Genomic DNA, 24369 nt, shown 5'->3' on the forward strand with positions numbered 1-24369 from the left:
TCCTTGAGATCTACTGGAACAGGTGTGGATATTTCCTTTGCATTTCTGATTCAAGCTTCCACGTATACTCTGGTCCTCTTTTGGAGTCCCATTTCACTTTGACCGGAACTAATTTCTTGTGTTTGAGGTTCTTAACTTTCCTGTCTTCAATCTGTAGTGGTCTTTCTACAAATTTTAACTGTTCATTTACCTCTATATCTTTAAGAGGTATTACCAGCGATTCATCAGCTAAGCATTTCTTGAGATTAGATACATGAAATACATCATGTATTCCTGCCATTTCCTCTAGCAGTTGTAGCTGATAGGCTACAGGTCCTATCCTTCTAATAATCTCAAAAAGTCCAACATACCTGGGACTTAGCTTCCCTCTTTTGATGAATCATACTACTCCTTTCCAAGGAGAGACTTTCAATAACACTTTGTCTCCTACCTGAAATTCCAATGGTTTTCGCCTGTTATCAGCATAACTCTTTTGTCGATCACGTGCTGCTTTCAGTCGTTCCTTGGCTCGAATGATCTTGTCGGTTGTTTCTTGCACTATTTCATGTCCAGATAGTTGCTTTTCCCCAATTTCTGCCCAACAGACTGGGGTTCGGCACTTTCGTCCATAAAGTGCTTCGAATGGTGCAGCATTGATACTTGTGTGATAACTGTTATTATAAGAAAATTCTATTAAGGGTAAGTGTTCATCCCAATTACCTCCGAAATCAATTACACAAGCTCTAAGCATATCTTCCATTGTCTGAATTGTCCTTTCGCTTTGTCCGTCCGTTTGAGGATGATAAGCGGTGCTTCGATTTAACTTCATTCCCATAGCTTTTTGGAAACTTGCCCAAAAATGAGAGGTAAAACGGCTATCCCTATCAGAAACAATTGATAGAAATTCCATGTAATGAAACTAATTCATTTACATACAATTTAGCTAATTGTTCCATACTGAAAGTTTCTTTCATTGGTAGGAAATGAGCTGACTTAGTTAGCCTGTCTACAATCACCCAAATTGTATCATTACCTTTCCTTGTTTTGGGTAATTTGGTAACAAAATCCATTGTTATCAATTCCCATTTCCACACTGGCATTTCTAATTGTTGCAATAAACCTGAGGGTTTCTGATGTTCAGCTTTGACTTGTGAACAAGTTAAACACTTAGTGTCACACCCTGACTTTTGCGGAAGCGTGATTATTGGTGTGACTTCTTAATACCATTGCATATGATCATAACAACACTATATGATAAAACCAGTAGATGTACATCCATTAATTTAAGTTTAAAAGTAGTACAACATAATTGTCTGTAATGACGAGACCAAATTCAAGTTACCAACCATAACATGTTTTAGGGAGTTCAAAAAGACTCAACAAAAGATTTTAAAACAACCCCGAGTTTAGGACCACGTATCTCGTCCAGGATTAAGATAAGCCTCCTAAGCCCTAATGACTTGGATGACATCTTTATTCACAACGCAGCTTAAAAACTCCAACGCCGCCAGATCCATTTACTAATTCCCTGAAATATATGTAGTTTGAAAAATCAACAAAAGTTGAGCGAGTTTATGTGTAAGTGAGTATGTATAAACCTTTGTAATGTGTCTGTATGTATGAAAATCCCTGGTATGTAGCAATAAGGAAAAAGAAATCATCATTGGGTTGCAAAGCCAATGATATATGTGAAGTGATGCAGGAAGACTCAAACCTAGCGGATTTGTGCGTCGGGCACTTAGTCACCTCATGGTCCACTCAGCGGGCTCAGGAGTGGGGCTCGCTACACCTGAATAGATCTATCACTAATGTCCCTCGGTCCTACAACGAGGATTAATGGCCTTAAGTGTCATGCCCACCACTCACTTGCTCTAAGCGTCTAAACCCTCCTTAAGCTAACCATACCATTTATAAAAGCGTCTGTAAATGTGTAACATGTATTTCACCCCCGAAGTATAAAACTGAAAACAGTTAAAGAGAAAAGGGGGACATGAACTCACGGTATTGCGTCTTCTGTGCTTGTAACTCAAGTCTCCTCAGCAAACACGACTCCCTACAATGTATTATGGTCTATTAGACGAACGGGTCGTGCCTTGCCTTTGTATTTACATCTTTGAGTTACGTTTCTGGTATTATTCCAAGTTGTAATAATTATATTTTGCTTTGGAATAATTGTTTATACAATATTTATGTATTATATGTTGTGATAAATCACATTTATCAAAATGTTATCCATTCCAAAATATACTAGTAACGGTATTTTGTTACAAAAATTATGGCGAGTTTTATGTTTGAAAAACAAAATCTAAAGTATACTAGTAAACACCCGTCTCAAAAATATTTATTAAGTGTTAGGATTTTCGGAAAATTTCGTCATAGTCTCCTTTGTAAATAGGGGTGTCCATGCTTCATAGCATATCATTTTCTTTTACGTATATCCCGTAGTTCATTTTCAATAATCAAACCGACATATAGACATACAAAGCATTACTTACTTTATTTCAGCTTTATAAATCAGAACTGGACTGTTTTCGAGGATTTTTATAAAATAGTTAACCTTTTCCAAAAATTCCAAAATTTTTATAGAATGACTCATACGATCCAAATTTTATTGTGTAAAAATATCAAGGTCCAATTCGTTAGCAATATTTTATAGAAATTTATTTACCCGACTGCAATCAGATTTGTTACTTTCTGATTGCAGTTTACAGAATAATTCACTAAAAATTAACCGTAAGTCCGATTGACAAAATTCCAGTTGGAAGATCATCGTGACAACGGTGACCATCTACTATAAAATTTCCATGAGTTGATTCTACTCAGGTTTCAAGTTATGACTCCGAGTACAACACACTTTTTCTACAGTAAAAACACAGCTTAAGCTGCTGTCCACAAACAGTCCTTTAAAAATAGTAAACGACCTCGAAAAATTACGATTCCAGTGCCATTTGTTTGGTTATTCCAAAATGCATATTTTAGGCTTCAGAAAATCAATTTTTCGATTTAAAACGGTCCAGTTACAGCCTGTTGAAGTCGGCTGAAAATGTGAATCAGCATGTTTATTTATTGTTTTAATCCATTCAATGTTCTTGTAAATAGCATTATACTACACATCAAACTACAAAACAAGATGATCAAAGGTTTAGCAAGGACTTACTACTAGCTTAAAGCTAGGGATGAATCTAAGTGAAGAAGATGATGAGAAAAAGATGATGAACAAGCAAGAACAAAGCCCTTTTGAAGTTCCACAAGATGCAACCTCCTTGAATCACCTTTGTAGCTTGAATGGAACTTGATGAATGGATGAAGATGGTTGTGAAGTGGTGGTGATGGTGAATTCGGTTAGGGGGAACCGAAATAGGGAGAGTGAGTGAGTTAAATGGAGTTATGTTGGAGAGTGTGAAGTTATAATGATCTTCCCTAATCCCATTGGCCATTTGGTAATCATGACTCTTATCCTTTGGCAACTAGATCAAGCAAAATCACAAAAGAAATCTAGGGAATATTTGTAATGATGACCGAAATTAGGCTAGGGGGGATTAAGTGTAAAATTTTGGTAATTAGTGGGTCAATAATTAGGAGGTTAAGGGTATTTCTAGAATAATGGGTGTATGTCCTGTTTCTATAGTGTGTGGGGACTTTTGTGACCATGATTATTTAGGAAAAATAAAATAATGTTTCTGACAAAATTTTGGTGTCCCGGGAAATGTCTAGTTGTTCGGTTACGTATCGTTCCGTTAAAGCGTTTAATTGTACCGCATAGTGTCTTTTATGCATCTTTTTGTAACGAATTTTAATTCCAACACTTAGGAAAGCGTTCAGGACCATTTAGTCAATTCTCTGTATAACACGAGTGTGTTAAGGGCTGAATTGTTTCTGAAAATACAGAATTCTGTACTTAAAATGAGTTTTAGGCACTTTCCAGCAGTCAAACTATCACCTAGTGACACGGTCTTATGGTCCTCACTTCCCTACACTCCATACCAGTGTAGTACTCTATCCCTGGCTCATACTGGCCTCAGTATAGTGTCTGTCTATGTGCTGGCATTGTCATCATGTGTCTGAGTCATCCGCTCACTGTGCCAACTGTGCTTTGTGCATCAGGTTTGTCACTAAGAGTCTGTATGAAATAAATGGAGTGACTGTATGTAAAGTAATGCACATGTATGTTTGTAACATAAATCAGTAAGCAGTTTAAAGTGTCAGTTGTTATCAAGCACAGTTATTAAGCACATAATTAGAATTAATTAATTGTACAGTCCCTGTAATTGTGAGGGTTGTCACATTCTCCCCCTGTTAAGAAAATTTCGCCCTCGAAATTTGTACTACCTTAACTCCTTAGGGTTTCGTTATGCATGTATGTATATGAATAGTACCGAGGTAGATAATCACCAAACCGAATCAAACCTTATTCACCTCAAGTGAGTCCAAGAATATAACAACACAAATCCAATGGTTAAAAGGTATGTGCTTTTAGCATTTAATGTCAAAGGCATGAGTCGTATTAACGTGTAGTCTAGTGTAATCCAGTTACAGGGGTTCCACAAAAAGAGAAGTTTTGTCCAACAGGATTTTCAAGCGATTGATCACAGTATGCAAATTTTCACAAACCATAGCATCCGCTATATGAACTCAAAATCAACAACTTGGAGATGAAAATGACCTGTCAACTTTCGAACAAGTAAATGGTAAGGATTTGTGTGTTGACATTCTCGAATCGCGAAAATACACCGAATGAGGTAAAAGCGAATCTGGTGTACCATTGTTTTAATTCGTAGTTGCATCAGAAATGTTTATATGACAAGCTGACAAAAGTATATGTAGTTTTGTGTGAAACAGTTGACCATGATTAGTACCAGCTAATGACACCACAAGGTGTCGAAATGACGAGAAATAATAATGGTGACTGAAAAAGTTCACCGTGCCTGAAATCAAATGAACGTGTACCGAGACAATCTGAAGATTCGATTTACGCAATGTCGTAAAGTTTCCAGTTGAATATGAAATATCAAAGAGCCACTATTTTTGATCGAAGGTGACAAGTATTAAGTACCGCAAGGTATTCGATTGACAATAAAAGTATCCTCGGGAGGTACATTGGGATTATGAAATGAATCTATGTACCATTGCCTTAACACATAATCGTGTTGAGACTGCTTTAATCATGATAAACAAAACGGATTTAGTGCAAGTCAATAAATAATCAAATCCGTGTATGAGGTGCGTAACGAACTTAGCGCAAGCTTCAATTCTGTGAAAATATCACCTCAAGGTGTCGAAGTCAATCAAATGATTTAGTGGAGTCGTAGATCAACCGAATCTACTACGACTCGTAATGAAAGAATCTTTGCAAAAATGTTTGAATATGATGCTCCCAATACATCATATGACGTCTTAAACCGAGTATGCGAAATGGATAAGTTCAAGCAATTGAACTTATTTCCAGCGTAACCCGACAATAAACGTCTGTACCAATAAGGGAAATCTCAGCATGGTTACAAAAATAAACCATGAATGTATCTTGAAACAAAAGAAGTTTTCGAGAAGGTGTGTTGACCTGATAGCAAAGAGTCAACCATTACAATAATGTAGGCCATTCGAATCACAAACCAGTAGTTAGATTTAGCAACATAATATTCGAATTTCAATGAAGCGTTCGAAATGAGACCGTATGCGTAGCAGATGGTGCACGCGTAACATGTGAGTTTCCCGGTGATGAAACAATGAGTATGAGGTAATGACCATGTATCGAAGCAAATGTGTGTTCGCTCTTAGCGAAGAAAATCAAAGCGATGCAACTACTTTAAGGGGAGTAGAGATGCAAACATCTACTCGGCTAGAAGCAAAAGTGAAGATTTTATCGAAAGAATTTCAAGTACTTTCTGTGCTGTTAACTGAAATGGCGTATCTGTCAGGTTAATGGTGTTTGATTGAGTTAACAGATATGGTGTCTAAGTAACAACCATTACAAGTTTGGACCTGGGTTCCCAAGGGTCCTAAGCATATGTTTTCTAGATCCTCAAGGTTTCGTATTCTGTGTAACTCGGTTTTGTGCATTGAGTAGGAAACACCATCTTGTGTGCATCTAAAAACAAGTTATCGTCCCACGATTTCCCCGGTATACTTTCTTCCTGAATTCATCCTTAACGACACTCGATCATCAATCAGTCGTGTAATAGTAGTTGGATCCTCACAGTTAGTTAAGTAAGAATTCGTTAATTCTCAGCAAGAGTTACTGACTCTTGTGGGTTAGCTCGTTCAGCTCTTGGTAGTTGATGCCTATTTGAAAATTACGTCCTCCTTTTTGGCGAGCAGAATTTGGGTTACCCAACACGGAATTTTTTTTTTTTTGTCTGTTATCTTCCTTCTCTATCAACTTCTGAGGTTGCACTGCCAATTCTTGCCTCTCCGAAGGTGTAAGTCGCTAAAGTGCATCGACTACAGGCGCGGCGCATGGAAAATCGATGCGAAGATTCGTCTTGTCGTTGAGGGGATAATTCTGGCAAGTCTTCAGGGTAGACTTCAGGATATTTCCTTATCACAGGAATATCTTCGAGTTTTGGTTCTTCGGCTCCCTTGTCCCCGACATGAGCCAAGAAAACAACACATCCTTTACGCAATAACTTTTGGGCCTCCCCGTAATTAGTAATTTGTAGGGGCGTATCCTGCTTCATGAGCCATGGTCGTTTCTTCGTTTGCCATTGTGATGCGGTTATCAATCTCCGCTCGAACACTCGGCAGTTGATCCATCCCAATTACCTTGTCGAAGCTTTCCAACTCAACTGGCAGTAGATCAAGCGTAAATTCATGCTCTCCGGGTTCTATCTTGCCGTTTCTGGTCACTGCGTTAGCTTCCACTAGCTTCACCTAGCTAGTTCCATCGAGTGCACGTTATCTAACTTACGAGCTACCATATCAAGTACACTCTCGAACTCTAGAGATGCAAAACCAAAAATTTGCAACAGTATTTGGCAACACAGATGCATAACGTTGAGTGATATGGAACGTACCGATATCCATGCTTGGATTCCTGGTGTGCTCCCCTAGTCCTGCTACTGAGCTTTTATCCTCGTGCCTGATTATTCTTAGGGCAGTATTTTCTGAAATGCTTCTTGCTCCCACAGTTAAGACAACCTTTAGCACGTTTCTGTCTGTCACTTGTCCTGCCTAGATAATCGTCACTGTCGTTGTTCCCTCTGTGATTCTTGCTTCCATCTTGGCCTCCATTCCTACTTTCAGTAACTTGCCTACAAGTTTCCTTAGGATGCCCTCTCTTTCCACAGTTATCACATTTCCCATATTTAGATCGCCCGACATGATAGCGTAGACAATTGTCGCACTTAGGTAGAATACCCATGTAATCCTTTCCCTTTTTGGCCTTTTTCTTATTACTTGCCTGAGTAATCTTCTTGAAATTTGCGATCTTTCTCTTATTATCCCCAGATGACTCTATAGGAGTCTCATTTTTCTCGTCCGTAGTGGAAACATTTCCTAGTCTAACCGCTTCTTCAGTGAGCTCCACGCTGGTGTTGGTAGCCTCGGTGATCGTTGAAGGTTTAGATGTTGTTACCAGGCTTAGAATCTGAGGTGCCAATTCCCCTATGAAACGTTCAATCTTCCTAGGTTCCGGTTCCACCAAAAGCGAAGCAACTTGTGATAATTCGCCAAATCTCTGCACATATTCGGCTATCTTTGGACCTTCCATTTTCAAGTTCCACAATTCCATCTCCAACTCCTGGACTTCTGCCCTTGAGCAATATCTTTTTCGCATTAGTTCTTTTAGTTCGTCCCACGTCAAAGTGTTCACAGCAGTCTCGCCCATTATCTGAACCTGAAGGTTCCACCACGACAGAGCCCCATCTACAAATAGCCCAGCTATGTACGTGACCTGGTGCCCTGGGGCACATTTGCTCAATCTTAAGACAGAATCCGTTTTCTCAACCCAGCGTACGAAGGCTAAGGCACCCCCAGTGCCGTCAAATTCCCGAGGTTTGTGGTCTAAGAACTGCTTGTAGGTGCAGCCTTCGCTGTGTTCCGAGCGAAGGGCCTCGAGCTGTTCAATGGCCCGTGAGATGCGCACTTGTAGTTCTGCCGCTGTTGTTGGCGGAAGGTTGTTGGCATCGACGTTCCCTTATGCCGACATCTTCTCAGAAGAAGATTAGTTAAGTCAGGTTATATTTGTTCAGGGGATGCGTTTAGTTGTTTAGTGGTCATATGTACATACGCACAATAGGTTATCATACCAACCAATCAAGCAATAGCATAATCATAGCATAACCAAGCAATTTGGTAATTATATTTAATGAGAGCATAGCAAGTAAGCACGTAGCGTTAAAATTATAGCACACACATATAGATCAATAACGTGCTTAACAGTCTGAGCTTTCGCTGGTCATTGGCCACAAAGTATTGTCGCATGTTTTATGATGGTTGGGCTCTCATTATTCTCTGATCACAATTGTATCGTCTTTCAAAATGTATCACATCAAGGGGGAAACAGGGTCACCCTACCCTTGCCCAACAAGTATATCAGTGTATCAAAATCACGTAGTCTGAAGTGGTCTTTAAAAGTCTCCACAATCCCGGCTTACCGTTAGTGTCTTTACCCAAATGTAATGCAATCCGCAAAATCCAGAAATCAATTATATTGGTGACTGAGGTGGAGTGGGAAAGAAAAGTAAATCGTTAACATGCGTGAACTCCTCCTCGAGCTTGTATATACGTCGAAGTAATTAACCGGTCTGTCACTCGACAGTAAAGAAACGAGCCTTAGTAACCAAGAAGGTGAAATAGCAGCAGGTGAGTGTGCCAAAGGAGACAGTGATGAATGTGGAGGATCAAAGTATACTGGCATAGACAGGGTGGAGGACGTGGTGTCAGCTCAAGCTCCAACATTCTGCGACTCATATCCTCAAACTGTAGCTGTGTAGTCTCCATAGTGTGAGGGATGGTAAGGGTCTACAATTAGCATAGTGTATTATAGGGACCATCGAAATGGCTCGTCCGGCGCTGTAGGGTTGAAAGTAGCAACAGTGCGGCCTGTGAGGTCATAGAAAATGTTGCAGCAGCAATAGGGATCGTTATGCCGGTGCCGTCCTGGAGTACCTTTCTATGGTGTGGGTAAGTCCTAAGAGGAAGCGATAGGCATGCTGATGCAATGGACGTCGGTCTCCATAGGAGAGAAGGAGCAATCATCATCGGTTGCGAGTGCAAAAACAAACGTCTCAACCAATAAGGGGATCGTCAGGTGCAGGTACTTGGTCAGATATAAGGGGTGCAATGTCTGGTAAACCAAAAGGAAACAGGGTCATGATCAATCAAGGGTGCAGGACCAGCAGGTGCAACATCAAGCTGTCCCACAAAGGTGCAGAGGCTAACTCAGGGGCAGTCCCTGGGTCGTGTAACGGTGTGGTGCCTCGAGCAAGTGATAGTGCAGCAGTCATAACGACGTTGTCGTCTGTGTCAGTAGTAGAAGGTTGTAATCCGGCCACCTATAAGGAAGTAAATGTCACAGACTCAAAGGAGTCTGAAATCGAGTGTATTCTAGGCGCAGAGGATAGCCTGATAACAGGGGTCTCAGATGTGAAATTTATAATAACGTTCTCGTCTAACTTTCCATCACCATGGATGTCGTCAGGAGGACCATCAATAGTCATGTCAACGCCATCGACTATTCGTCGAGTAGCCACCCTTTGGAAGGAAAGGTCCACATGATGCGTATTGTCAAGGATCGGAGCCATGGTGTGTTCACCATCGGGGTGACCAGTGATGAAGTGGTCATAGACTGAAACAAGAGTAATAGGAGAATTCTTGTCGGAGAAGCCTTCAGCAAGGATAAATCATCCCAAAATCTGGTAGCGCGGACTGTTGTAAGTCTTCCTTGCCCTTGGTCAGCATATCAGGATTACCCTCAGTGTCTGACGTAAATATCTCCGGCGCAAGTGCAGTCTCATCATTTGTGGTGGTGGCCATAGGGTCATCAATGCTTGACAACTCGCTTTTTGATCAAGGCGACATGTGTATCAGTACATGGTAGTCATAGTATGTATTTCCATAGTAATTACTATCAGTTAGCGTATGCAAACAGTTTCCACAAATGCACGTTTATCAATAATCAGCAATTAAGCATGTATGTGATAACAATGTAAGCAAGTAATCATCCTAGTCTTCCCTAGACTATCCCACCCAGTCTCTTAGACTGAACTCCCTGGTCTCTCAGACTAACTCCCTGGTCTCTAAGACCAACTCCCTGGTCTCTCAGACCAACTTCCCCAGTCTCTAGGACTAAATCCCTGGTCTCTAAGACCAAACCTCCCAGTCTCTAAGACTAAATCCCTGGTCTCTAAGACCAAACCTCCCAGTCTCTAAGACTAAATTTTTCCCCAGCCTCTAAGACTGAACCTCCCCAACCTCTAAGATTGAACCCCTCAGTCTCTAAGACTGAACCTCCCCAGCCTCTAAGGCTGAACCTCCCTCAATCTCTAAGATTGAATCCCTCAGTCTCTGAGACTGAACCTCCCTCAGCCTATAAGGCTGAATTATAAACATATATTTTGGAATGTGTATTTGTGCCTTTTTGTTTGTAAAAATGTTTGTTCCCTGGATCTGGGCGTTTTGTGTATGCAATGAAAACGTGTTTGTAAAAGCGTTTTCGTGAGAGCCCTATTGATCGTAGTCTAGACTCGAGAATGAATCCTAGTTCGCTACGATCGAAGCTCTGATACCAAGCTGTCACACCCTGACTTTTGCGGAAGCGTGATTATTTGTGTGACTTCTTAATACCATTGCATATGATCATAACAACACTATATGATAAAACCAGTAGATGTACATCCATTAATTTATGTTTAAAAGTAGTACAACATAATTGTCTGTAATGACGAGACCAAATTCAAGTTACCAACCATAACATGTTTTAGGGAGTTCAAAAAGACTCAACAAAAGATTTTAAAACAACCCCGAGTTTAGGACCACGTATCTCGTCCAGGATTAAGATACGCCTCCTAAGCCCTAATGACTTGGATGACATCTTTATTCACAACGCAGCTTAAAAACTCCAACGCTGCCAGATCCATTTACTAATTCCCTGAAATACATGTAGTTTGAAAAATCAACAAAAGTTGAGCGAGTTCATTTGTAAGTGAGTATGTATAAACCTTTGTAATGTATCTGTATGTATGAAAATCCCTGGTATGTAGCAATAAGGAAAAAGAAATCATCATTGGGTTGCAAAGCCAATGATATATGTGAAGTGATGCAGGAAGACTCAAACCTAGCAGATTTGTGCGTCGGGCATTTAGTCACCTCATGGTCCACTCAGCGGACTCAGGAGTGGGGCTCGCTACACCCGAATAGATCTATCACTAATGTCCCTCGGTCCTACAACGAGGATTAATGGCCTTAAGTGTCATGCCCACCACTCACTTGCTCTAAGCGTCTAAACCCTCCTTAAGCTAACCATACCATTTATAAAAGCGTCTGTAAATGTGTAACATGTATTTCACCCCCGAAGTATAAAACTGAAAACAGTTAAAGAGAAAAGGGGGACATGAACTCACGGTATTGCGTCTTCTGTGCTTGTAACTCAAGTCTCCTCAACAAACACGACTTCCTACAATGTACTATGGTCTATTAGACGAACGGTCCGTGCCTTGCCTTTGTATTTACATCTTTGAGTTACGTTTCTGGTATTATTCCAAGTTGTAATAATTATATTTTGCTTTGGAATAATTGTTTATACAATATTTCTGTATTAATACTTCTCAAGTATTTTAGCTTCGTATTTCCTTCCCAAAGATGGGAGTATTTATGCATGTATTTTATGATTAAAGTATTGACATTTTACATTCCTAAGTCCCACTTTAGAAAAATATACAATAGCTTATTTATCCAAAAATAACACATCCATGATATATATTTCACTGTCTGCTAGAAAAATACATCATAACTTTCAAAATAATATATTTCTACTTGTTTCATAAATACGTTATATGTTGTGATAAATCACATTTATCAAAATGTTATCCATTCCAAAATATACTAGTAACGGTATTTTGTTACAAAAATTATGGCGAGTTTTATGTTTGAAAAACAAAATCTAAAGTATACTAGTAAACACCCGTCTCAAAAATATTTATTAAGTGTTAGGATTTTTGGAAAATTTCGTCATAGTCTCCTTTGTAAATAGGGGTGTCCATGCTTCATAGCATATCATTTTCTTTTACGTATATCCCATAGTTCATTTTCAATAATCAAACCGACACATAGACATACAAAGCATTACTTACTTTATTTCAGCTTTATAAATCAGAACTGGACTGTTTTCGAGGATTTTTATAAAATAGTTAACCTTTTCCAAAAATTCCCAAATTTTTACAGAATGACTCATACGATCCAATTGTAATGTGTAAAAATATCAGGGTCCAGTTCGTTACCAATATTTTATAGAAATTTATTTACTCGACTGCAATCAGATTTGTTACTTTCTGATTGCAGTGTACGGAATAATTCACTAAAAATTAACCGTAAGTCCGATTGAGGAAATTCTAGTTGGAGGATCATCGTGACAATGGTGACCATCTACTGTAAAAATTCCATGAGTTGATTCTACTCAGGTTTCAAGTTATGACTCCGAATACAACACACTTTTTCTGCAGTAAAAACACAGCTTAAGCTGCTATCCAAAAACAATCCTTTAAAAATAGTAAACGACCTCGAAAAATTACGATTCCAGTGCCATTTGTTTGGTTATTCCAAAATGCATATTTTAGACTTCAGAAAATCAGTTTTTCGATTTAAAACGGTCCGGTTACAGCCTGTTGAAGTCGGCTGAAAATGTGAATCAGCATGTTTATTTATTGTTTTAATCCATTCAATGTTCTTGTAAATAGCATTATACTACACATCAAACTACAAAACAAGATGATCAAAGGTTTAGCAAGGACTTACTACTAGCTTAAATCAAGGGATGAATCTAAGTGAAGAAGATGATGAGAAAAAGATGATGAACAAGCAAGAACAAAGCCCTTTTGAAGTTCCACAAGATGCAACCTCCTTGAATCACCTTTGTAGCTTGAATGGAACTTGATGAATGGATGAAGATGGTTGTGAAGTGGTGGTGATGGTGAATTCGGTTAGGAGGAACCGAAATAGGGAGAGAGAGAGTGAGTTAAATGGAGTTATGTTGGAGAGTGTGAAGTTATAATGATCTTCCCTAATCCCATTGGCCATTTGGTAATCATGACTCTTATCCTTTGGCAACTAGATCAAGCAAAATCACAAAAGAAATCTAGAGAATATTTGTAATGATGACCGAAATTAGGCTGGGGGGGGAGATTAAGTGTAAAATTTTGGTAATTAGTGGGTGAATAATTAGGAGGTTAAGGGTATTTCTAGAATAGTGGGTGTATGTCCTGTTTCTATAGTGTGTGGGGACTTTTGTGACCATGATTATTTATGAAAAATAAAATAATGTTTCTGACAAAATTTTGGTGTCCCGGGAAATGTCTAGTTGTTCGGTTACGCATCGTTCCGTTAAAGCGTTTAATTGTACCGCATAGTGTCTTTTATGCATCTTTTTGTAACGAATTTTAATTCCAACACTTAGGAAAGCGTGTAGGACCATTTAGTCAATTCTCTGTATAACACGAGTGTGTTAAGGGCTGAATTGTTTCGGAAAATGCAGAATTTTGTACTTAAAATGAGTTTTAGGCACTTTCCAGCACTCAAACTATCACCTAGTGACACAGTCTTATGGTCCTCACTTCCCTACACTCCATACCAGTGTAGTACTCTATCCCTGGCTCATACTGGCCTCAGTGTAGTGTCTGTCTATGTAACATCCCAGCCCGGCTCTGGGCTGACGTGTCACTATTACAGAATCAGATACAAAAGGGCTTATTTTAATAATATCCAAACGAGTTTACAAAAGATTTATTCCTAATAATTTATTTCATACATTATTAAAACTACACACTAAGTTTCCAACTTGTTTATTTTAGCTCTCTTCACATTTTCCCACCATCCCTGCAAACCTGTAGAAAAGAAAAAATATGCGAAGGAGCAAAATGCCACGAGCGGATAATGATAACAATGAATAATGAAAATGAAAGAAAAGATGATAATACAATTGTAACTACGTGATAGAATTCAATAACTTTACTATGTTATAAGAAATACCCATCGAGCCCGGTATATATATATATAGTATAACAGAACATGCGGAACAGGCTAGCTAGTCCTGAACCGATGTGCGATGGTGTATGGGCATCATACAAACCACCCACCAAATATAATAGTATCCAAGGATCGATCCATACGCCTCGAAAAATATAGCCGGCACTCCTTAGAGTTCAGAACAGGCGAGACGCTGTGATTTAGGCTCACCGTCACAGTCAGTGCCACGCCATTGATGCCGCAATGACATGCTTGCGGTCATCCCCACAAGTAGGGGCGTGCTCGGGTATCAGAGTACAGAGGGTAAACATATAATATTTTTATATTTCTCCATAATCCAGTGTAACACGTCAGACATATTATCAGTAGGATGCGATAATGAGCACAATTTAATAAAGATAATATCGCATGTAATATGGTTCCAAAGTTGTGTTCAGAATCAGAAAGGATTAAACAAGTAAATGTAATGGATATTAATCAGAAGGGTACAACTTAATTAAATAATAATACGAAGCTTGAAGTGAAGATTAACGAACAAAGTTAAAAACCCATACTATACAGATAGTAGAGGAAGGAATCCGCACCTTAATTGATTGTAAAGTTCCTAAGATATCCCAGCTTGTTTATTATATTTGTAACAATCTACAAATATGTATATATATATCCGGTTAAATACTAGGATTCTTAGTATTTGTTGGTTTAAATTGTATATTAATGAATGGTTTTTAAATAGGTCTCTCCCTGATTATATAAAACTTATGAAAATATATGCTTTATTTATTAACTACTTTATTTACTTCTAAATCAGAATAATTAATTTTTACCCTTTGGTAGTTTGAAAACTATACTTCATTTATAATATGATAAACTAAATTTATATAGACACATATACATATGTATGTTACTGTTAAATGAAACTAACTTTGTGTATATGTAAATTATACATAATATCCATTTCTTTAATTTTGTATTTAATTATTAATCTATAATATATTGTAAAAATGGTCCAGTTACTTAGTAATATTTATATAATTTAATAATAAACTAACTAAAATTTATATTTTGAATAAAATATTTTTAATGGGTTTCACAAAGTTATGAACATACTTCTTAAATTTAATTTAAGACGTAGTGTATATTATAAAATTTGTTATAAGAACCTATAGAAAGTAAAATTTTGAGTTGAAGCATACTAATAATTACACATACATATACTAATTAATGTAACATAATACATCCATACGTTAAACATAAAATTTTAAGTATTAAAATAAAAGTTGTGCCTTATACTTAGTGGGTCATGTTATAAAATATGATAAAATAATGAATATGTTTTCTTCATTTAAAAAGTGAGAGAGCACAGGTTGTCATTTTTTTTATTTATATTTCAGTTTTTAGGTATGCATGTATATATATAGTATAAGGGAAAATAAAACTGTATTACGAAACGTTTTTACCTTAGGCGATAAAACCGGATGGAAAAGTGAGTTTCGTTCTGGCGTCAATTGAGGTGGCTGAGTGTTCGGTACATAGCTAGTGGAGATGGTGAAAATATGTATTGGTTTATATTTTACATGGGATTTGCTTATAAGTTGCCTGGGAATATATAATGGTGTGTGAGTATAAACTTTGGGGTCATGTTTTCTTGGTAGGTAAGATACAAGGGATAAGAAAGAGAGGTGTTGCATTGAAATACGATAATTCTCTAACAAAATAGGATGATTCCACGTTTTCATATGACTCATGTCTTAGTATTTATCTATCTTTTAGATTTATTTATTTATTTACTGTAAACACTAAGATATTTAACCATTTTAGTTTTAATTTTTTTTTTCTTTATGTATTTTATTATTAACTTAGACTTAGAATAGTATGACTTTTTTTTTGTCATTTTGTTTTGAACTTTAGATTATTATTATTATTATTATTATTATTATTATTATTATTATTATTATTATTATTATTATTATTATTATTATTATTATTATTATTAGTATTATTAGTATTAGTGGGTATTACATTTATACTCCCCTTAAAATAAATTTCGTCCTCGAAATTTGTAAATAAATTTAACTAGCGAATCTAACTACAAAAGGAGTAGTGAGAATATATTTTTCATTATCATGATAAAAACTGAACAAAAGATTAGACCTAGTTTAGAGTTACCTAATACTTATTGTTAAACAAATTGGGTTATTGCGAGCGAATTGACTCCTCAGTTTCCCATGTCGCTTCTTGCTCAGAGTGATTTTTCCATAGAACTTTAACGAAAGGTATCGTCTTTCGCCTTGTCACACGTTCCTGCCGATCATGGATAGCCTCGGGTTCTTCTTCATATGTTAGATCTTCTTGAATCATGTCTAGCGGATAATTGATAACGTGAATCGGGTGATAATTGTATCCCCTTAGTAAGGATACATGGAATACGTTATGGACATGAGAAAGTTGTGGTGGTAAAGCAAGACGATAAGAAACTTCACCGATTCTTTCGAGGATTTCAAATGGACCAATATAACGAGGACTTAACTTCCCTTTAATCCCAAACCTCCGAATACCGCGACTAGGTGATACTTTGAGAAAGACGTGTTCTCCTATTTTGAATTCTAAGGTTCGTCGGTGTTGATCAGCATAACTTTTCTGACGGCTCTGAGCTTGTTTCAACCGTTCTCGAGCTGTAGTGACCTTTTCGTTTGTGACCTGAACTATTTCTGGTCCTTCAATGATCTTTTCTCCAACTTCTTCCCAACAGATTGGAGCTCGGCATTTACGACCATATAACAACTCGAATGGGGGCATACCAATACTTGCTTGCCAGCTATTATTGTATGCAAATTCAACAAGGCACAAATATTCATCCCAATTTCCACTCCAATCTAATGCGCATGCTCTAAGCATATCTTCTAACGTTTGGATGGTTCGTTCAGTTTGCCCATCTGTCTGAGGGTGGAAAGTAGTACTGAACTTCAGACGTGTACCCCAAGCATTTTGGAAACCTTTCTAAAATCGTGATGTAAATCTTGGGTCTCTGTCTGACACAATGGATGATGGTGTGCCATGTAAACGAATAATTTCCTGAAGAAATATTTCGGATAACTTACTAATAGAGTAACCTTGTTGGATAGGTAAGAAATGGGCTGACTTGGTTAATCTATCAACCACGACCCATATAGCATCATTCTTTTTGAAGGTCTTTGGTAGGCCTATCACAAAATCCATAGAAATTTCATCCCATTTCCAGATAGGGATATTAAGAGGTTGCAATAAACCACTAACCCTTTGATGTTCGATTTTCACCTGTTGGCAAGTGAGGCATTTTGCCACGAACTGGGCAACATCTTCTTTCATGCCATTCCACCAAAAATTCTGCTTTAAGTCACGGTACATTTTTGTTGAACCCGGATGAATAGAGAAAGGTGAACTATGAGCCTCTAATAATAATGATTCACGAAGGGTGGAGTCAGACGGAACACATAATCTCTTTCCACACCAAATAACACCTTGTTCATCAATACGAAACTCTGACTGCTTGCCTAACTCCAGGTTTTGCGAGATTGCCCACAGTTCTCTATCTTGCTTCTGGGCTTCCTTGATTCTTGAGATAAGATCAGGCTCAATTTGCATTCTGCCTAAGTAACCATCAGACTTCCTGATCTGAATGTCAATCTCCATCTTCTCCAGATCCCTGACAATCTCAGGCTGAATGGTGAGGCATGCCACCGTTCCTGAACTTTTTCTACTCAATGCATCTGCCACGACATTCGCCTTGCCGGGGTGATATTGAATGTGGACATCATAGTCTTTTAGAAGTTCCAACCATCTTCTCTGTCTCATATTAATCTCCTTCTGAGTAAAAATATACTTGAGACTTTTATGGTCGGTGAAAATGTCTCACTTTTCTCCATATAAGTAATGTCTCCAGATCTTAAGAGCGAAAACTACTGCTGCTAACTCAAGATCATGTGTTGGATAGTTAACTTCATATGGCTTGAGCTGTCGTGAAGCGTAGGCAATAACTTTTCCATGTTGCATGAGAACACATCCAAGACCCTTCTTCGAGGCGTCACTATAAACTTGGTAGCCGCCAGAGCCTGTTGGAAGAGTGAGTATAGGAGCAGACACAAGTCTTTTCTTTAACTCTTGAAAACTCTTTTCCCGTTCGTCATTCCATGTATACTTTACCCCTTTTCTTAGAAGTTGCGTAAGAGGTAAGGCAATCATAGAAAACCCTTCAACAAAGCGTCGATAATAGCCTGCTAGACCTAAAAAGCTTCGAATCTCGGTAACCAAGGTAAGTCTAGGCCATTTTGTAATAGCTTCGATTTTTGCAGGGTCCATCATGATACCATCTGCAGATATCACGTGCCCTAAAAATGCAACTTGATTTAACCAGAATTCGCATTTGGAGAACTTTGCGTATAGCTTCTTTTGCCTGAGCGTTTCCAAAACAGCACGTAGATGTGTCTCGTGTTCTTCTTTATTCTTAGAGTACACTAGAATATCGTCGATAAAAACTATGACGAATTTATCAAGGAATTTATGAAAGACACGATTCATTAGATCCATGAATACGGCTGGAGCATTAGTCAGCCCGAATGGCATAACTAGGAATTCATAATGGTCGTATCGAGTTCGAAAAGCAGTTTTGGGAACGTCTGTATCCTTGATTTTGAGTTGGTGATAACCAGATCTGAGATCGATTTTTGAGAATAATTTGGCACCTTGAAGTTGGTCAAATAGATCATCGATTCGAGGTAAAGGATAACGGTTTCGGATTGTGATTTTGTTTAGTTCTCGATAATCTATGCATAAACGCATAGTCCCGTCTTTCTTTTTCACAAATAAGACAGGTGCGCCCCAGGGTGAGACACTTGGTCGAATGAATCCTAGATTCAGTAACTCTTGTAATTGTTCCTTGAGTTCCTTTAATTCTAAGGGAGCCATACGATATGGTGCTTTTGAAATTGGTTCTGCTCCAAGAATAAGGTCAATGGTGAACTCCACTTCACGATCTGGTGGAATTCCAGGTAATTCTTTTGGAAATACATCTGGGTACTCACAGGCAACCGGAAGGCTATCTATGGTTGGTTCTTCAGATGAAAGAGATTTAACGGATGCCAAAAACCTGGCACAACCGTGCGATAGGAATTTCTGGGCTTTGAGGGTAGAAATAATCTTGAGGACTTTTCGTGGTTGAGTCCCCTGAAAGACGAGTTCAGGAGATTGAGGGTCTCCAAAAATTACACGTCGAGTTCGACATTCGATAGTGACGTTGTGTTTGGATAACCAATCTATTCCTAATATTATATCAAAATCCTCCATTTTCATGGGGAATAGATCTGCTTTACGTGTAAGGGATTTAACTTATATATGACAGTCTTTATAGACATGGGAAATCACGACAGGATAACCCATAGGTGTTGTAAGAGTAAGAGTGTTCTCTAATAGCGTAGGTGTTGTCGTGAGATGTTTAATAACTGATAGTGAAACTATAGAATGAGTTGCTCCAGTATCAAACAGAACTTCAACATCATGTAAGCCCAAACGAAGAGTGCCAGAGACCGTACCTTGTGCATTTGAAGTCTCTGTAGTATTCAAAGCAAACACTCGCCCTCCAGCAGTGGGTCGAGCAGTATTCCCAACATTAGTTCCTTTAGGGTCAGGCTTCGGACATTGCTTAATCATGTGATCAGTCGCTCCACATCTAAAGCAAGCTCCCAATGCCCGACGACATACGCCTTGATGACGATTACCGCATATATTGCATACAGGGATTTGATTTTGGTTCTTGTTGTTAGATTGACGGTTGACAGGTGGAGTCCTACTAGGGGCCATATAGGGTTGGGGTTGTTGAGCATGATTGAAAGTTTGGTTTCTTGGTTGCCATTGATTATTTTGGTTGTTATGGTTACGCGTGAATTGGTTTCTTCGATCTCCATTGTAGTGGTTTTGATTGGATGACTGCCCAGTAGTTATGATGCGGTTGTCATCACGGTTTCTCTTGCGGTTCTCCTCAGATTTAGCCCATCTTTTCTTATCTTCTATTTCCAATGTTTTAACAGCATCTGCAACCTCAGTAATGTTGTTGAAATTTTGTGTTATTATCCATCTTCTGTTCTTTTCACAGACTGCCCACTTCATCTTTTCTGCTTGTACTTCTGGTGTTCCAGCAGCCGCCCCGAGAAATCTAGCCAGTCTACAGAATCTAGCCATGAATTCTGACCATGGTTCATTATCCCGCTGCTCGATAGATGCATATTCTCTAGCATACTCATTTTTCTCTACCTCGGAAAAATATTGCTTGAAGAATATGGTGCGAAAATCGGCCCAAGGAAGAGTAGGAGCAAACCCATTTCCCCGTTAGCAAGTTTAACTCCTTCCCACCATATACGAGAGTCATCTTCTAGCTTGTATGATGCCAACCTTGTCTTAAATATATCATCTACATCGAGGACTGCAAATATCTTTTCCACATGTGCTATCCAGTTGCTAGCATCCACTGGCTTGGCTGCATTGCTGAATGATCTTGGTTTTTGCTTTTGGAATCTCTCATTCCAAATATGAATCCCTTCAGACGGTTTAGTATCAGTGTTTTCCACTTTGTTGTTTCTTGGTGGAGATGTAGGAGGAGTAACATGGGGAGATGAAGGAGGTGATATATGAGGTGGAGTTGGAGGTGGAGGAGGAATCGTGTTATATACGTGTTGGTCAACAGTCTGTAGAATATTAGGCAGTATTCTTTCGAAAGCACGCTGGAAGGCTTTATCAAAATTACGTCGTTTAGAAGAGCCTGATTTCCGACGAACAGATCTTAGAGGAGGCATCTGGAAGGAAAGATAATGTAAGAATGACGATAAAGACAAAACGAAAGATTTGATTTCCTATCCCAGTTTCTACCCATTAACTCACAGGTGTGATTATTTTTAATGTTTAAGTTTTCTACAGGAAAGAGCCTAAGCTCTGATACCATAACTGTAACATCCCAGCCCGGCTCTGGGCTGACGTGTCACTATTACAGAATCAGATACAAAAGGGCTTATTTTAATAATATCCAAACGAGTTTACAAAAGATTTATTCCTAATAATTTATTTCATACATTATTAAAACTACACACTAAGTTTCCAACTTGTTTATTTTAGCTCTCTTCACATTTTCCCACCATCCCTGCTAACCTGTAGAAAAGAAAAAATATGCGAAGGAGCAAAATGCCACGAGCGGATAATGATAACAATGAATAATGAAAATGAAAGAAAAGATGATAATACAATTGTAACTACGTGATAGAATTCAATAACTTTACTATGTTATAAGAAATACCCATCGAGCCCGGTATATATATATATATAGTATAACAGAACAGGCGGAACAGGCTAGCTAGTCCTGAACCGATGTGCGATGGTGTATGGGCATCATACAAACCACCCACCAAATATAATAGTATCCTAGGATCGATCCATACACCTCGAAAAATATAGCCGGCACTCCTTAGAGTTCAGAACAGGCGAGACGCTGTGATTTAGGCTCACCGTCACAGTCGGTGCCACGCCATTGATGCCGCAATGACATGCTTGCGGTCACCCCCACAAGTAGGGGCGTGCTCGGGTATCAGAGTACAGAGGGTAAACATATAATATTTTTATATTTCTCCATAATCCAGTGTAACACGTCAGACATATTATCAGTAGGATGCGATAATGAGCACAATTTAATAAAGATAATATCGCATGTAATATGGTTCCAAAGTTGTGTTCAGAATCAGAAAGGATTAAACAAGTAAATGTAATGTATATTAATCAGAAGGGTACAACTTAATTAAATAATAATACGAAGCTTGAAGTGAAGATTAACGAACAAAGTCAAAAACCCATACTATACAGATAGTAGAGGAAGAAATCCGCACCTTAATTGATTGTAAAGTTCCTAAGATATCCCAGCTTGTTTATTATATTTGTAACAATCTACAAATATGTATATATATATATATATATCCGGTTAAATACAAGGATTCTTAGTATTTGTTGGTTTAAATTGTATATTAATGAATGGTTTTTAAATAGGTCTCTCCCTGATTATATGAAACTTATGAAAATATATGCTTTATTTATTAACTACTTTATTTACTTCTAAATCAGAATAATTAATTTTTACCCTTTGGTAGTTTGAAAACTATACTTCATTTATAATATGATAAACTAAATTTATAAAGACACATATACATATGTATGTTACTGTTAAATGAAACTAACTTTGTGTATATGTAAATTATACATAATATCCATTTCTTTAATTTTGTATTTAATTATTAATCTATAATATATTGTAAAAATGGTCCAGTTACTTAGTAATATTGATATAATTTAATAATAAACTAACTAAAATTTATCTTTTGAATAAAATATTTTTAATGGGTTTCACAAAGTTATGAACATACTTCTTAAATTCAATTTAAGACGTAGTGTATATTATAAAATTTGTTATAAGAACCTATAGAAAGTAAAATTTTGAGTTGAAGCATACTAATAATTACACATACATATACTAATTAATGTAACATAATACATCCATACGTTAAACATAAAATTTTAAGTATTAAAATAAAAGTTGTGCCTTATACTTAGTGGGTCATGTTATAAAATATGATAAAATAATGAATATGTTTTCTTCATTTAAAAAGTGAGAGAGCACAGGTTGTCATTTTTTTTTATTTATATTTTAGTTTTTAGGTATGCATGTATATATATAGTATAAGGGAAAATAAAACTGTATTACGAAACGTTTTTACCTTAGGCGATAAAACCGGATGGAAAAGTGAGTTTCGTTCTGGCGTCAATTGAGGTGGCTGAGTGTTCGGTACATAGCTAGTGGAGATGGTGAAAATATGTATTGGTTTATATTTTACATGGGATTTGCTTATAAGTTGCCTGGGAATATATAATGGTGTGTGAGTATAAACTTTGGGGTCATGTTTTCTTGGTAGGTAAGATACAAGGGATAAGAAAGACAGGTGTTGCATTGAAATACGATAATTCTCTAACAAAATAGGATGATTCCACGTTTTCATATGACTCATGTCTTAGTATTTATCCATCTTTTAGATTTATTTATTTATTTACTGTAAACACTAAGATATTTAACCATTTTAGTTTTAATTTGTTTTTCTTTATGTATTTTATTATTAACTTAGACTTAGAATAGTATGACTTTTTTTGTCATTTTGTTTTGAACGTTAGTTTATTATTATTATTATTATTATTATTATTATTATTATTATTATTATTATTATTATTATTATTATTATTATTATTATTATTATTATTATTATTATTATTATTATTATTATTAGTGGGTATTACAGTCTATGTGCTGGCATTGTCAGCATGTGTCTGAGTTATCCGTTCACTGTGCCAACTGTGCTTTGTGCATCAGGTTTGTCACTAAGAGTCTGTATGAAATAAATGGAGTGACTGTATGTAAAGTGATGCACATGGATGTTTGTAATATAAATCAGTAAGTAGTTTAAAGTGTCAGTTGTTATCAAGCACAATTATTAAGCACATAATTAGAATTAATTAATTGTACAGTACCTGTAATTGTGAGGGTTGTCACACTTAGAAACATAAGCAGCTATATCCTTTTTCATTCCTATCCACCAAAAAATCTTTCTTAAATCCTGATACATCTTATCACTTCCAGGATGTATCGTATACTTAGACTTATGGGCTTCTTCTAATATACAGTGGTGTAGGTTTCCTAATTTAGGTATCCACATTCTCTTCTTATGGAATCTCCATATTCCATCTCTTCCTTGTTCTAATTCCTTAATCATTCCTTTCATTTTTTCAGTATCATTCTTGATTACTGATTCTTGTGCTTTTCTAATCTGTTCATTTAAATCTACTAGTAGATTTAATTTATGAGAACGCACTCTTTTTGGCTTTTCATGATACTTTCGACTTAAAGCATCGGCTACTACATTTGCCTTTCCTGCATGATACTGGATATTACAATCATAATCACTAAGTATCTCCATCCAGCGTTTTTGTCTCATATTCAACTCCTTTTGTCTGAAAACATACCTTAAACTCTTATGATCAGTGAAAATGGTAAACTTACTACCGTAAAGGTAATGTCTCCAAATCTTAAGGGCAAAAATTATTGCTCCTAATTCTAAATCATGGGTTGAATAATTATCTTCATGATTCTTAAGTTGCCTTGAT

General features: G+C 37.2%; 1 protein-coding gene across 2 annotated transcripts; it reads right to left on the bottom strand.

The window, feature by feature from the left end:
* Positions 1-13864: 13864 nt before the first annotated feature.
* On the bottom strand, positions 13865-23146 carry LOC110895501. 2 transcript variants are annotated; one of them, XM_035981076.1, is made up of 4 exons: positions 22935-23146; positions 22053-22110; positions 19719-21324; positions 13865-14012 (listed from the first exon to the last, which is right to left on the bottom strand). In XM_035981076.1, exons 3-4 carry the CDS (start codon positions 20362-20364, stop codon positions 13954-13956), a joined length of 705 nt encoding a protein of 234 aa, XP_035836969.1. In that variant the 5' UTR covers positions 20365-21324; positions 22053-22110; positions 22935-23146; the 3' UTR covers positions 13865-13953. The 2 variants fall into 2 exon arrangements, with proteins under 2 accessions (XP_035836969.1, XP_035836970.1); XM_035981077.1 differs by lacking the exon at positions 22053-22110.
* Positions 23147-24369: the final 1223 nt, after the last annotated feature.

Source organism: Helianthus annuus, chromosome 12, assembly GCF_002127325.2.
Source record: "Helianthus annuus cultivar XRQ/B chromosome 12, HanXRQr2.0-SUNRISE, whole genome shotgun sequence".
NCBI lineage: Eukaryota > Viridiplantae > Streptophyta > Magnoliopsida > Asterales > Asteraceae > Helianthus > Helianthus annuus.

Coding starts and splice junctions, on each gene's coding strand:
- LOC110895501 (XM_035981077.1), bottom strand. CDS start 20,364: ATGGCTAGATTCTGTAGACTGGCTAGATTTCTCGGGGCGGCTGCTGGA. Junction 14,013..19,718: donor AGAGACTTCAAATGCACAAG/GTACGGTCTCTG, acceptor TCTTTTCTACAG/GTTTGCAGGGATGGTGGGAA.